The sequence below is a fragment of the Carya illinoinensis genome, chromosome 6, assembly GCF_018687715.1.
Source record: "Carya illinoinensis cultivar Pawnee chromosome 6, C.illinoinensisPawnee_v1, whole genome shotgun sequence".
NCBI classification, from domain to species: domain Eukaryota; kingdom Viridiplantae; phylum Streptophyta; class Magnoliopsida; order Fagales; family Juglandaceae; genus Carya; species Carya illinoinensis.
This window is the reverse complement of record NC_056757.1, coordinates 35,403,316-35,419,318: the sequence shown is the minus strand read 5'-3', so window position 1 is coordinate 35,419,318 and position 16,003 is coordinate 35,403,316. Positions and strand designations below refer to the sequence as shown.

Below are 16,003 nucleotides of genomic sequence, written 5' to 3'. Positions count from 1 at the left end.
CCTCTCGAAACAACTTATTCTCACCCAATGCACCACATTTTGCCTCAGCAATGTTATTACCCTCTTGAAAACAATGAAGAATAGAGAAATTCATCGCATCTAAAAAAATTAACAACTTATCCCAAAAATCTGAAAAATACCAAATTATACACCTTTTAGCTAAATCCAAGAAACCACCACCAAGAAATCACATACAAACTTAAACTATTTTATATTATCTCATCTTATTTCATTATTATAATTTTTTTAAATTTTCAAATAAAATATAATAAACAATTTAACTTTTTCAAATTTTAAAATAAAATTTATTATTAAAAAATTATATTATAATAATATTTTATTTAACTTTTAATAAAATATCTCATCTTATATTATCTGAACCGTGTAACCAAATGAGAATATCAACCGAATCTGAGAATATCAACCGAATCATATCCAAGTTGCTTACAGGAATCAAACCTTTAAGAACTGCACGTAACTCAGCTTCGGTTAGCCTTGCATGCACAGCTATTGACTTAATATGGGCCAGTGGGGATTCATGACGTATAGAAAACACGGTGTATTCCTTAAAACTTTGGCAAGAGGGAAATATATATTTAGTTGACTATATAAAAATAAATCTATAAATGGATTAAATTTGATATGATACTTTAAATTATAATAGATCTATAAAGTATAAGGTAAAATCACTTCATGAATTTGTAATTCAACGAAGTTAATCATTCATCGCTATATTCAACAAAGTTGGTAATAAATTAAGCCACGACGTATCGATTACCAGCCAATCGATGTACGTCGTTTGATTAAGCAATAACGAAAGCTGTGTCAGTTGAAAAGTTGTGTTTCTCTTGAAAAAGAAGCTGCTTACCACGATCATCTACTCGAATGGCATGTCATATGGGGATATGAGTTTCTTTCTCGTTTACTAACATGCGTTTTATATGTATCCAAGAAGAAATTTCAGATCAAAGATGATCTTTTAGCCAAACTTCGACTTCAATCGAGAGAGAAATTTTTACCAAATTTTGTTAACAAAATGATAATTAGCTAGCTAGCCTACATGCAATTTGATGATCATCAAGAAGCTTCTCTCGACCGCAACCATGCTTTTCCTTTTCCACACAACAAACCTCCTTCCATACTTGATTATCATAACCATTTTCATCTTCCTCGCAATCCCCTGTGCAGCTCAGTTATCATTCAACTACACCGATTTCAGTAAAACTGACAATAGATCAACTTTAAATGTTTCAGGAAACGCTACTTTCTTAGGTTTAGTCATTCAGCTCACGCCAGATGCAGTGGATAACTGGGGTCGAGCCACGTATTCACAACCGATGCATCTTTGGGATAAAGAGTCAGGAAAACACGCCGACTTCAACACCAGCTTCTCCTTTATTATCTATGCGGAAGGCAGAGACAGCTATTCAGATGGGCTCACTTTCTTCCTCGCAAGCACCGATCTTCCTCCACCTTCTCCAACAGATGGCGCTGGCATTGGCCTTGCGAGCCGTGAACAAGTGGAAGACCCGAATTTCTTGGCTGCATATAAATTCGTTGCAGTGGAGTTTGATACTCGTCGAAATAGAGGATGGGACCCGGTTGAGCCTGTTCTTGAACATGTTGGTATCAATGTCAACAATCTAACTTCTCAGAACTCTACGCCATGGTATAGTGTCATTAAAGAGAATAGAACATATAGTGCTAGTATTAGCTATCGTTCTAGTACGCAGAATTTGAGTGTCACCTTCACTGGATTCAACAATGTCAATGGCACCGTGCCAGTTCAACAGCACCTTTCTTCTATAGTTGGTTTGGAAGATCAGTTACCAGAATGGGTTCAATTTGGCTTCTCTTCCTCAACAGGATTAGTTTCCGAGTTGCATGTTCTTTGTTCGTGGTCCTTCGAATCGACGCCACCATTTTTCATTCGGAAATCAGCAGAACCTAACAAGAATCGAGACGGCAGCAAGAAAAAATTGGTGGTGGGGCTGAGCGTCGGTGCATTTGTTTTAATTGGTTGTGTAGGATTGGTTTGGCTTATAAATAGGAAGAATCGAGCTAGAGGGGGGGAAGAGGATTTAGGCTTTGAGTTTTCCATGGACGATGAATTTGAACTAGGTACTGGGCCGAGGAAATTTTCCAACAAAGAACTTGTTCGTGCGACTAATGATTTTGCAAAGGAAAATAAGCTTGGAGAAGGAGGGTTCGGTGGGGTTTATAAAGGATTTTTAAGAGATTTGAATTCCTATGTTGCTGTGAAAAGGGTGTCAAGGGGATCCAAACAGGGGATAAAGGAATATGCGTCCGAGTTGAAGATCATTAGTCGACTGAGACATAGGAATTTGGTGCAACTAATTGGTTGGTGCCACGAGAAGAAAGATCTCCTACTCATTTACGAATTTATGTCAAATGGTAGCTTAGATTCGCATCTTTTCAAACGCAAGAGCTTGTTAACATGGGCAACGCGGTACAACATTTCTCGAGGCTTGGCGTCTGCATTGCTGTACTTGCACGAAGAATGGGAACAATGCGTTTTGCACAGGGACATTAAGGCAAGCAACATCATGTTAGATTCAAGTTTCAATGCGAAGCTCGGAGATTTTGGCTTAGCTAGGCTGGTGGAGCATGCAAAAGGAGCACAAACCACGGCAGTGGCCGGGACCATGGGCTATATGGCACCAGAATGTTTTATCTCGGGCAGGGCTAGCAAGGAGTCAGATATATACAGTTTTGGGATTGTGGCTCTGGAGATAGCCTGTGGACGAAAACTAATTGAAACCAAGTCCACAGAAGAAGCAATTATGTTGGTAGAGTGGGTTTGGGGGCTTTATGGAAAGGGAAAGCTTCTCGATTCAGCCGACCCCAGATTATGTGGAGATTTTGATCGGCAGGAAATGGAACGTTTGATGATTGTTGGGCTTTGGTGTGCTCATCCAGATCACACTCTCAGACCTTCAATTAGGAAAGCCATTCAGGTGCTTGATTTTGAAGCTTCACTTCCCATTCTAGCACCAAAGATGCCAGTGCCAACCTATCTTGATCCTCCAGTTGGACCATCATCTGCATCTTCTGCTACCGCTTCTGACCAAGTCCTGCTCTCTGAGTCTACGAGCCATAGTATTTACAGAGTTTCCTCACAATTCAATACATCGTCCGCGGCATCTTCTTCATCTGCCATACTTTTATACTCGCACTCTGACAATTAACCCCATGTACAATAATATAGGGTCGAGCACAGACACTTGATGATGTGCATGATATACTTATTTTTTAGTCTTTAATGTATTAGTAATTGCTGCAATTTGTTATCCTTTCAAGTTAATATATAGTTTATATTTTGTCAGTTGTCATATAGACTCTCTGGTGAGTCTGTAGTTCAAACATTAAAGAAAAAGCATTATCAAACCCTGACAAAGTCCTCTGCCTAACCTGACAGAGACCGTGACAATCAAACTGCTTCTTGAGTTTGTTCTGGCAAGAAACAAAAGCGAACTTCACAAGAAAATAATAATAATAACTGTTCTTTATTTAAAACTGGAGAGATGCTGTCACTCCACCCCGGAGAGATGCTGCCTCTTTCCATGTCATAATGCCACCAAGCATCAATTGCTTTATTGGTGACATGAAAACATAGACAATTTCTCTGGCATCACACCTTGTTTGCAGAGATGGACACACACAAATTCTCCCCCACAAATAATGTTTGATCACCTAGGCTCTGCATCTGAATCCATGAGAGTCTTAGAAGATTGAGCCGAAATACCTCAACATCATTTACAACCTGAACCAACTTTTTAGATATGAGAAAAATCAGTAAAATCTCCCCTTCTGACTCGAGGAAATATTCTCTAAAATGCCTCGATGAAACAGTAGGGACTTCCCTTCTTGTACCCAAAGCGTTGATTTGGAGACGATCGAGAATCAACGACTTCTATCACTGCAAGTGTTCCCTGCAGACTCAAAGCATAGAACTTACCTCTAAACCCAAGCTGGATCTGAAGGCGACGACGAGGTGGTTAGAGCGGCGCAACTAAATCGAATTGTTGCATCCTATGGTGGGATACAATACGTTGATATCTTAGTAGGCTTTGCTGGATCCCAGAGAATGTAGGCTGAAGGCATTTCTCGTTTAGCCAACGGAACATTACACCATTAGAGCACCCGAGATATGATTCCCATTGATGCAGGGGCGATATCCTCTGTTGTGCCTTAAGCTATCCTGAAAATAAACACAAAATAGATAGAGACAATATTTAAGTGGTTCGGCAATTTGCCTACGTCCACTGAGCGGAAACACTATATTCAAAACAACTCTATCTCAAATGGCACACTACACACACTCTCTTGCTTCTCTCTCTCAATGGGATGAATTTCCCTTCATATGACCTCTCCTATTTATAGGAGAAGCTCAACCCTTCTCCCTCCACATATGTGCTGGAATGCACAAGCTAGACACTCAATTAAAGCACTTAGTGAGGAATATCATCATGTGAATTGGACACCACCAACACATGGGCACACATAGTGGATGGCACACATGGGGTGGGTGGATGGCACACATGGGGTGGTCCCTCAACAATCACCCCCTCCACCCAAGTGTGCCACATTAGGATACTGCATTTTGTATCCTTCCAATGATTTCATCCCTTTATCGAAATGTTCGCTTGCCATGAGAGATCTCCGCTACCAAATGCGCCCTAAGGCGCCAATGCACCCGTGGGTGCTCAGCAGTATGAGATATTAATCAAGTCCAAACAGTGTTGGAACTTGATCCCGGTGACGACCTTTGTCAACATATCTGCTGGATTATCTTCAGTGCCAATCTTCTGAAGTAGAATGTCCCCTTCTTCCAATATCTCACGTACGAAGTGGAAACGGACATCTATATGCTTTGTTCGAGAGTGATATACTTGATTCTTGGATAGATGAATTGCACTCTGACTGTCACAGTAAACGGTAACCTCTTGCTGCTTAAAGCCCAAGTCTGTTACCAATCCCTGTAACCAAATGGCTTCTTTCACGGCTTCTGTTACAGCCATGTATTCAGCCTCAGTTGATGATAGTGCAATTGTCGACTGCAAAGTTGATCGCCAACTAACTGGTCCTCCAGCCATAGTGAACACATATCCAGTTGTCGATCGGCGTTTGTCAAGATCACCTGCATAGTCTGAGTCAACATACCCAGTTACTAGACTATCTTCACTCTTCTCGAACTTCAAACCAATATCTACGGTTCCTAAAATGTACCGTAGAATCCACTTAGCCGCATGCCAATGAGTCTTTCCAGGATTATGCATATAGCGGCTAATTAAGCTAACGGCCTGGGAGATATCAGGTCGTGTACACACCATGGCATACATTAAGCTTCCTACAACACTTGCATATGGGACATTTCTCATGTAGTCCCGCTCTTCATCAGTTTTAGGAGACTGCAATGCACTGAGCTTGAAATATGGGGTCATTGGAGTACTCACCGGCTTCGTCTTTGAGTCGATGTTAAAGCGTTGCAGTATTCTCTTCAGATACTGCTTCTGAGTAAGGTGAACTATACCTTTCACCCTATCTCTGCTGATCTCCATCCCCAGTATTCTTCGAGCTTCTCCCAGATCTTTCATGTCAAACTCACGACTTAACTGAGTTTTTAAGCGATCTATCTCCCCCTTGCTTTTACATGCAATTAACATATCATCTACATATAAAAGCAAATAAATGAAAGATCCATCTGCAAGTTTTCTGAAATATACACAATGATCGTATTGGCAACGAGTGTATTTCAGATCCATCATAAAGCGGTCAAACCGCTTATACCATTGCCGAGGTGACTGCTTCAAGCCATAGAGAGACTTCTTCAGACTGCATACCCAGTTTTCTTTGCCAGCTTCTTTGAATCCTTCTGGTTGAGACAGATAAATCTCCTCTTCCAGATCACCATGCAAGAAAGCTGTCTTTACATCAAGCTGTGCTAACTCCAGATCATATTGTGCAACCAAAGCTAGCAATATCCGAATGGATGAATGCTTCACAACAGGAGAGAATACTTCACTGTAGTCAATTCCCTCTGTCTGAGCGTAGCCCTTGGCTACCAACCTAGCTTTGTATCGCACTCCATTCTTAGCAGCTTGATCATCTTTCTGATTGAAGATCCACTTACAGCCAATTGTCTTCTTTCCTTTTGGAAGCGGCACAAGCTCCCAAGTCTGGTTCTGGTGAAGAGACTGCATCTCTTCATCCATTGCCTTTGTCCATTCAACTTGTTCACTGGACTGTATGGCTTCTCTGTAAGTGGTTGGGATCTCACCCCCTTCAGCTGGTAATGCATATGTCACATAGTCTGCATAACGTGACGGTACACGTTTCTCTCTTCTCGGTCTGTTGGCTGCTATTGATTCAGGTTGTATTGGAGGTACTGTGACTGGACTATCAACCTCATCTGGTCCGTGCTCTCCATTTGTTTCTCCTGAATCCTTTCGAGTGGAAAACTCCACCTTTTGCGAATCACCAGGTGTTTCGCTATCATGGCTGCATTCACTGGAATCTCTATGCTTATGTGACTTAAGCATCTCAGATTCGTTGAAGGTAACATCTCTACTGATAATCACCTTTTTAGACTCTATGCACCAGAGTCTATACCCTTTTACACCAGTACTAAAGCCCAAGAATTTTGCTTTCTTGGCTCTAGGATCAAGCTTACTCTCTTTGGTGTGATAGTAAGCAGGACATCCGAAAACGTGTAAAGAGTTATAATCAGTAGCATGTGTACCTCTCCACATTTCAGTGGGTGTCTTCCCGTCATTGGCAGATGCGGGTAGTCGGTTGATGAGGTGGCAAGCATATGTCACAGCTTCAGCCCAAAATTGTTTACTGAATCCAGCATCCAGCAACATACATCGCACTTTCTCTAATAAAGTACGATTCATTCTTTCTGCCACACCATTCTGCTGCGATGTACCTCGTACTGTGAAGTGTCTTACAATTCCCTCTCTCCGGCATTCTTCCATGAAGGGATCTGAAGTGTATTCACCTCCATTATCAGATCTGAGCCGCTTGATCTTTCTGCCGGTCTGAGTCTCAACCATTTTCTTCCAATCAAGGAAGATTTTCAGCACTTCATCCTTATTCTTCATCGTATACACCCACACACGACGAGAATAATCATCCACAAAAGTCACAAACCAATGTTTACCTCCCAAAGATGCACTTTGGGTAGGTCCCCAAACATCGGAGTGCACATAGTCAAGTATTCCCTGTGTATTGTGTACTGCGGTTCTAAACTTGATCCGCCTCTGCTTCCCCAATACACAATGCTCACAGAAAGACAGTTTACCAGTCTTGGCACCTTTGAGTAAGCCTTGCTTCACCAGTGTTTGCAAAGCTTTTTCTCCTGCGTGTCCCATACGCATATGCCACAGACTGGAGGTGTCATCATCAGTCTCATCTAGCTTCTCACCGCCTGTGGAAGCTCTTCCAGCAACAGTACTTCCTTGCAAGAAGTACAAGTTTCCTCGCCTCAAACCCTTCATAGCCACCTGAACTCCCATTAATACTTTGAGAGTTCCGTCTTCAATGGTGATTCTGAATCCCTTTGAATCCAGAGCTCCCAGTGAGATGAGATTCTTCCGCAAATCCGGAATGTACCGAACTTCTGTCAGAGTCTTGACGCTACCATCGTGCAGCTTTAGCCGAATGCTACCTATTCCCTGAGTCTTACAGGCACTGTCATTGCCCATAAGTACTGTTCCACCTTCACTCTTTTTGAAGTCAGTAAACCAGTCCCGATTGGGACACATGTGATAGGTACATCCGGAATCCATAATCCATTCATCGGAATGACAAATGGATGATGAACTTATCAAGGAAAAATCTGAATCATCATCTCTGTCCACGACATTGGCTGTGGTGGGTTGATTCTGCTGTTGTCCCTTCAGCTTGGGACAATCCTTCTTCCAGTGTCCTTTGTTGTGACAAAAGGAACACTCGTCTTTGGCGAGCTTTCTTCCGACTGATGAACCACGTGATGTGGCTCGGGTTTTCGATTGAAAACCTTTCTTCTTTCCGGGATACCTTGACTGTGGTCTCCCCCTTGCTGTTAGTGCTTCACTTGATGTATCTTGTTGTACCTGTTTATCTTTTCTCCGGTACTCATTGCTAATTAAAGAGCTAGATACATCTTCAAAACTAATCTTTTCCTTCCCATACAATAGAGTAGTAATCAAATGCTCATATGTATCAGGCAAGGAATTTAGCAAAAGTAAAGCTTTATCTTCATCTTCGATTTTAACATCTAAATTTAACAAATCAGCAAGAATTTGGTTGTAACTATTCAGATGTTCAGTCATTGAAATACCTTCACGAAATTGGAATCTGAAGAGCTTCTTCTTCAAGTGCAAACGGCTCTCAATGCTCTTCTTCATGAACTTATCCTCCAATTTCTGCCAAAGTACCCTAGCATCTGTCTCTCTCGTGACAAAATACTTTTGTTCTTTGGTAAGGCATAACCGGATTGTACTACAAGCTTGAGTATTAAGCTTCTTCCAACCCTGATCAGTCATATCGTCTGGCTTTCCTTCCAACGCAATATCCAACTCTTGTTGGATCAAAACGTCCATGACTTCACACTGCCACATGCCGAAGTTGCTTGTTCCATCGAACTTCTCAACTTCAAACTTGGCATTTGACACGGTGGACCGACGTCCAGAGCTACTGGCATTTTCAGAGCCCCTATCTCTTCCAGATCTTTCCATTTGAATTTAGAAACTTTAGACACAAAATTTCAAAATTCTAACCGTACAGATGAGTCCGGAATGATCCAAATAGTTGGAAAGCACTATTTGATCGTTGAAATCGGACTCCGGATGGCTTAGATCAAGCCCAAAATGGATCTTAAAAACGGACGGTTCTGATCTGTCTGGCGCGTGGGATACAGCAGATGCACGCGCCGATCTTCTAAGGGCGCGTGTGGGCTCCTCCGATGTTCGTTTTCGATGCCGTTTGCGGCAACGGATCCGTCTTGACGAGAGGAACGTTGTGGTGTGATCAAAAGTTGATTCCGATCAACTGCAATTTTCTGGGTAGCACGAACCGAAGCTCTGATGAATTTTTACGGTAGAAATGAATAGTACCTCACTAAGTCAGTTCCCAGGAAAGATTGGAGGGTCACAATGGACACGCTTAAAATTTCCAATCTCCTAGACAGAACCTCCTTAGACTGTACGTATCCACACTACCACAAAAATCCACCCCACAAAAAAAGAGCCTAATTGGCTCTGATACCAATTGTTGTGCCTTAAGCTACCCTGAAAATAAACACAAAATAGATAGAGACAATATTTAAGTGGTTCGGCAATTTGCCTACGTCCACTGAACGGAAACACTATATTCAAAACAACTCTATCTCAAATGGCACACTACACACACTCTCTTGCTTCTCTCTCTCAATGGGATGAATTTCCCTTCATATGACCTCTCCTATTTATAGGAGAAACTCAACCCTTCTCCCTCCACATATGTGCTGGAATGCACAAGCTAGACACTCAATTAAAGCACTTAGTGAGGAATATCATCATGTGAATTGGACACCACCAACACATGGGCACACATAGTGGATGGCACACATGGGGTGGGTGGATGGCACACATGGGGTGGTCCCTCAACATCCTCAACCAAGACGCAGGCTTGTCCCGACGCCATTCGGGAACTGAATGGTGACGGACGTAATTATTAGGGTTATCTTCATGATTGCATTATTGTTGATCATCATGACTGTTTCTATCTTTGTGTCGGAGAGTTGAAGTCATGGCAGCTTTGTATCTGGGTTGAATTTTCTAGTTGCCGCCCTCCAGGACTTGGTCACTCTGCCAAAGTAGATGCTTTGCTCTAGAGCTGACTGCCTTGGCATCCATGCTCGCACGGAAGGCATCAAGTACTAGTAGTAGCTTGTAAATTACGGTTGTAATATGGATGCATGCTTGCCTCTCTGCTAAGTTAGTACATATTAAACTAGCTACGTTAGTGGTTTACTTACGATGATCTTGACAGAATTTTTGGGTGCGGATTTTCTAGGTCAAAGATTAGTGTTCTCTTTGATCCATTACTCCTTGAGAAAAGGCTATATAATCAAGACGAGTGGTATTGTACAATTTGTGCCAACTGCTCCCACTGCATCGTGGATCAAACAATCCTCTTGAACAGTGCACATTCAAGAGATATTAAAGCCTAATTAAGCCAACACAATCTTTTTATCTAAACTCGAATTTGTCTTTGAAAAAATGATGGCAATGCCACTTTCCAACACAATGTGTTGATCCTAATTTAATTTGCCACGACAAAGGGATCGAATTATTACCCTTTTTGGGTGTGTAAGATTCAGTCTAAAAATCATTCCTTTTCTCGTGATTTTCTATTGCACAGAATTTCTTGCCCTTTAAAACCACCCCCACCCCCCATCTACCGTCTCATCCACGATTCACAACTTGTGCAGACACAAAGGGACAATCTCCTTCCATATTTAGACTTGCACATTATATTCTTGTTTTACGTGTATAACATAGGCTGAATCATGTGTGTAACATAGGGCTGAATAAGAACCAATCAAATTGATTAAAAAGGATTAGAATCGAGTAAAATCAATGGAGAATCAATCGATGAGCAGTTTAGAAATGAACAATGTTATATTAGAAGAAATGCTTGGAATCCTGATAATGGGTTCTGAGCACGTATTTCTTCCAGTACATTTTTTTTTTTTTTTACTTTATGATTAAATAAGTGTTTTTTTATTAATGTTGTAAATTTTATTTTTTTAAACATTTAAAATTATTTTTCTAAATTTGGATCCTAAGTCGGTGGCTGTAGAGCCATCCAGTAGTGTTTGTTTCCCTCTATCGGGAGAATGTATGAAATCAATCCCGTCTCCCAAACCGTTAATTAAAAACAAAAAAAACAAAAATCAAATTTCAATTTTAACACTATTGATTTTGTTATAAGGAGGAAAAAAAACCGATACCAGTATTGACTGTGTAATAACTTGTTTGGTTTTATTGGTTATAATTTGGTTGATATTAATTAGCAGTAATATTCTCACTTCTCATATCTCTTTTCTTTTAATCCCGTTGAGAAAAAGGGAAAAGTAAACAATTATTATTATTTGTCTGCTCACGATCTTAATAAGATTTAACGGCTACGATCATGCCTGTGACGGCTTCTATTTAAAGCGGCCTGTAGCTTTAAATTACCTTAAGGATAAGGAATTTTTCGATGCCACGGGATGAAAACTTGTCATTACCCCGTGAATCCGTGACCTTAGATACGCCAAGGGTAATGTAACAGTACTCGCTATCTTTCACTAAATAACGAAACTGCCACTCTCGCACAAGAGGAGATAATCACGTAGCCGGCTCAACCGGTATCCGTCTGTATACAAGGGATACTATCTTCTGGGACTCTCTCTCCATTCTCCCTAAGGCCTGCATCTCTGAGTTGTACCTTTCGGATAAATCTACCATCCTTACCACGAATGGTACAATCAAATCTTTGAGAGATCACGGTTCTCTTGTAAATGACATGACACGATTCTAAAGAGTGTATTATGAACATCAATGCAGAGGATCAAAACTCCAATTCTCAATAAGTATCTGCTGCTATTAAATTGGCTGCATTCTGATGGCACCATTCTGAATATAACCGATTCGGCATCCTGATAATTCCCCGCATGACTCTTCCTTTCCCCAATTAAAATTACCCCACGCTCTCTCTCCCACACTAACATAAACACCCTAATGCATTCTCTCGCAAGTGGTTGCTCTATCGGAATGTTTTTTCGATGAATGCCATTATAGAATGTGAGTGATACTGCGACTCTTTCGTAATCTCCTTATTACATTAGGGAAGCAAGAAAATTATGTAGGATTATCCCCTTTCATTTCATTTCCTGTTCAAAAATATTTCTTTTTCAGAAAGTTCTCCTTTTTTCAGTTCTTGATTTCAATATTATAAGTTTGAGCCATTTAACCCTCATGCAGATTCTGGGGCGTTTTCGTTTATTAGTTGTTATTTGCGCTGTTCTTGATTTGCACGAGAGATTTTTGAAGAGCTTTCTTGGGTTTGTGGTCATGGACTGCGCTTCATGTATGAAGTTTCTGACACAGGGTGGAGGCTTTGGATGTGGATTTTTGGTTTTTGAGTGTTTCTCACAGGTTGTCCATTTTTTGGGGTTGTTTTTTATGTTCGGTTTGGGTTTAAAGGTTTTGCAACTTGGTTGTCATGGAAAGGGTCTGGTGCAATTTTTGTGTGAATATAGAGGGAAATCGAGTGGTCTAAAAAATGGGTTTTGTTTGAAAAATAGTGTTGCTAACTTATGTGATTCAAAGGCCATGCCTTGCGAGTGTGACTCGTTGAAATTCTTGGAGAATTCGGAGTCACTCATTAGGGATGATTTGCTCGTAAGCAGAGAGGTATTGGATTCAGACGACGATGTTAAAGCAAAGGATGTTTTGGAAGAGGATGATGAGGAAAAAGATTCTTATGCTGAGGATGAAGAATTTGATGTAATGGCATTAAGAAAATTGGTGAAGATAGAAAGACAGCGAGCAGATGCTGCTTATGCAGAGCTTGAGAAGGAAAGAATGGCTGCTGCATCGGCAGCTGAGGAGACAATGACCATGATTTTGCGCCTTCAAAGTGAGAAGAGCTCCACAGAGATGCAAGCCAATCAATACCGCAGGTTGGCCGAGCAGAAGCAGCAATATGACCTCGAAGTAATGCAATCCTTGCAATGGATTGTTATGCAACACGAGTCCTGTAGGAGTCTGTTGGAAGATCAATTGAGATTGTGCAGGCAAAAGCTGAAGCTTCATACAAAGGGAGATGAATTGGATGGACTTGAAGGGATTGATGCAAGTATGATTTTTCTGAATTCCCCTGCAGAAGATGGTCTTGATGATGGGCTAATTGGCTCTCTTGACATGGATTCTCCTTGATGTTGCAAGTTACGGACTAATACATGGATGTAGCTTTGTTCCAAACTATTTTATTTTAGTTTATGAATGTACATGTAGATGTCATTGATTTTAAATTTTTGAGTTGGAGATCGGAATTTCATTCAGCTGAGATCTGTTTCTCCCTTCTTTTCAGAGTACTAAAATGAAAATTGTCTAGCTTTATATCTGTCATATTGGTTGTTTTGTGATGGAAGATTTATACCAAGAAGTTGGGTGAAAGTGGATTGGTATGTAATGCACTTCTTCCTTCTCAGTCTTTCATTTTCTGGGGTGGATAATGGATATTCTGTAGCCATGGATGAGTCAGGTATAATAGGCGCCTAAGGATATCTTACTCTTACCTGTATTTATCATCCTAAAACACACTGACTAGATCCAAACTCCTAATTCTTCAACTACAAATTCAACATGCAGGATTTAAAATTTATATTACAGATATAAGTGAATAAATACAAGCATTCATGGCTATATTCAATTGGCATCACGACAGTGAATGAAAATAAATAAATAAGAATAATGGATTAAAATTGGTTGAAATTTGAGCAAACTCGGCTATTTTTACAATTTTACCCCTTCAAGGATGCCCATAAACCCGTTAGATTTATTGGAGAATTAAAATTCTTTAAAATGTGATTATCATTATTTAATTTTTTTTGTTTTTTATGTTTATGAGGTTGCCTTGTGTTAAATTGTAGACAATAACGTGAAGAAACTCTCGATTTCTCATTTTTAAATCTCAAACAATTTATTGAATTAAAATTCTTTAGAGTTTTTATCTAAATTTAGTATATTAGGATTTTTAAAATTCTTATTTAAAATGAAAAATAAATAAATCATATAATATTTATTATTATTTATTGTCTCAATAAATTTGTTAAATTTTAAATAAATAATACAATATTTGCCTGGTTTATTTATTTTTCTATCTGGCTCTATTATGCTGGAATTTGAACAAGAATGCGAATCTCTACGTCAATTTCGGTATTTACTATTTAGTAAGGTGTCAAATCGTGTTAACGGGTCGTATCGTATCAAAATATGTATATTATAATATATAGGTTAACCTTAACCTGACCGTTAAGTCTATCGTTTTAAAATCTCAAAGCCTAACACAACCTATTAAAATAACGGATTGTGTCATGTCAATCTGTTTTGACCCATTAGCAAATATTACGAAATAAGTTAACACGACACAATACGACCTGTTTCAAAATGTTTATGTAAATAGGTTGAATAGTTCTGAAATTAACACGTTTGACTTGATTAAATTTAGTATAATTTTATATAAATATTAAAATCACAATATCTATAAAAATTATAAAACTAACTACAAGTCCAAAATTACAATCCAAATAATAAAAATATCGAAATTAAAATTCTAATAATTTTACTTTTAAGTACAATGATATAATTGTAACTTTAACTTTTTTAACGTGTTATAATAAGTTATAACGGGTCAATACCATTATCAACTCTTTAAGAAATCGTATCTTAACGAATTAACCCGTTTTAACCTGAATCTGTTAATATTAAATCCTACGAGTATTGAAAATGGATTCTTTATCTTCATATGTAAAATTATATCTTTTGAAGATTGATTTTGAATATGAAGAAAAATTCTTACTTTGAATTATGTATTTTTTGATCAACTAATAATAAAATAATAAAGAGAGAGAAGAGAGAAGAGAAAAAAGAAAAGAGAGAAAAAGAGAGAAAAGAGAAAGTTAGGAGGAGAGAGAAAAAACAATAAAATATAGTTTGAATAAGGAAAAGGAAGTCTTCATCTTTGAATAAGAACTATACATAGTTATTTATAATTATAAATATGAATAAACCAATGCAGACCATTTTAAGGGTATATTCTTCAAATTCAAAGATGAAGATGAAGATAAATAATCCATTGCCAATGCTCTAATCCGCTATTATCGTGTCGGTCTTGTAACTTACTAGCACCCCTACTATTTAGAGCCTTTAGAGCATTGGTAGTGGGCTCAACAGAGTTAAATTATAGCAAAAGAATAGCTAAAATGTGAAATAAACCTCTACAATGGGCTCAATAAATATACAGTAAATTTGGTCATCAACCCTTTGGCTAGCCAAATTTATTGAGACAAAGACACTAGCTAAATAATATTTTTGGAGTAAAATATTACTTCCCCTACTGCCCATTGTCTCCTACGTAGTCGAAAATTTCTACCCTTCCCCTTTCATCTCCTTCACCTGAGCAAAACCCACTAGAGCAACAGATTGTCTCCCAACTCTCTCCCAGATTTTTGGTTTTTGGTGGCCGGAACTCTATCTCGGATTGCCTCCTAACTCCAGCGTCTGCAGCACCGAACGGACGCGACTTCGTGAGAATAAAAGGACCACCTGTAAGCCGCCGAATCCCAGGCCATCCATTGAACTGATTCTCTTATGTTTTTTTTTTTATATGCGATTTCTAGTGAAGGGCAACACCAAACGGGACTTCTGGTTTTGGTACCATACGAGATTCATCGCACCGGACGGATTCCCAGCTGCAGCACCGAATGAACCTCTGTCTCCGTGAGAATTTCATTGAGCACCCATAAATCCCAGGCCATTGTGCTCCTCTGTTTTTTTTTTTTTTAATGCATTTTTTGGAATCTACGGATGGACCGGATGGGATTTTTCTTCTTTGATGTTTGAACTCCATTTTTTTTTTTTTTTTTGAGAATTCTCAATGGTTGATTGAATTTCTAGAATTTGATTTTGGTGTATTGATTTGATAAAATTCTGATGAATCACTCCAACAATTATCTTTGCTATAGAAGTTGAGAATTTCTTGTGATGTATTATGATGAAACCGAATTTAATAGAATAGTGAAATATTTTAATAAAATAATAAAAAATTTATTGAACTTTTTATTTAATATTATAAAAAGTAACTAGTTAAAATTTATAAAAATAAAAATTTTATTTAAATTTTAATTAAAGGTTATTGACTACACTATCCGTGCTCTTACTCGTCATTGGACCTGAATACGAAT

The 16,003-nt window shown here is 39.0% G+C and overlaps 2 protein-coding genes across 2 annotated transcripts; both read left to right on the top strand.

The window, feature by feature from the left end:
- The first annotated feature begins 935 nt into the window (after positions 1 to 935).
- LOC122313037 (L-type lectin-domain containing receptor kinase IX.1-like) lies at positions 936 to 3,339 on the top strand. The gene has a single exon (XM_043127736.1). The coding sequence runs from the start codon at positions 1,071 to 1,073 to the stop codon at positions 3,207 to 3,209; it is 2,139 nt and encodes a 712-aa protein (XP_042983670.1). The 5' UTR covers positions 936 to 1,070; the 3' UTR covers positions 3,210 to 3,339.
- An 8,326-nt stretch (positions 3,340 to 11,665) lies between these two features.
- On the top strand, positions 11,666 to 13,166 carry LOC122313322 (protein FLOURY 1-like). Its single transcript, XM_043128203.1, has 2 exons — positions 11,666 to 11,837; positions 12,018 to 13,166. The coding sequence occupies exon 2, from the start codon at positions 12,108 to 12,110 to the stop codon at positions 12,972 to 12,974; it is 867 nt and encodes a 288-aa protein (XP_042984137.1). The 5' UTR covers positions 11,666 to 11,837; positions 12,018 to 12,107; the 3' UTR covers positions 12,975 to 13,166.
- The last annotated feature ends 2,837 nt before the right edge of the window (positions 13,167 to 16,003 follow it).

What these genes read in the sequence shown, in the direction of transcription:
- LOC122313037 (XM_043127736.1), top strand. Translation starts at nt 1,071, where the DNA reads ATGATCATCAAGAAGCTTCTCTCGACCGCAACCATGCTTTTCCTTTTC.
- LOC122313322 (XM_043128203.1), top strand. Translation starts at nt 12,108, where the DNA reads ATGGACTGCGCTTCATGTATGAAGTTTCTGACACAGGGTGGAGGCTTT.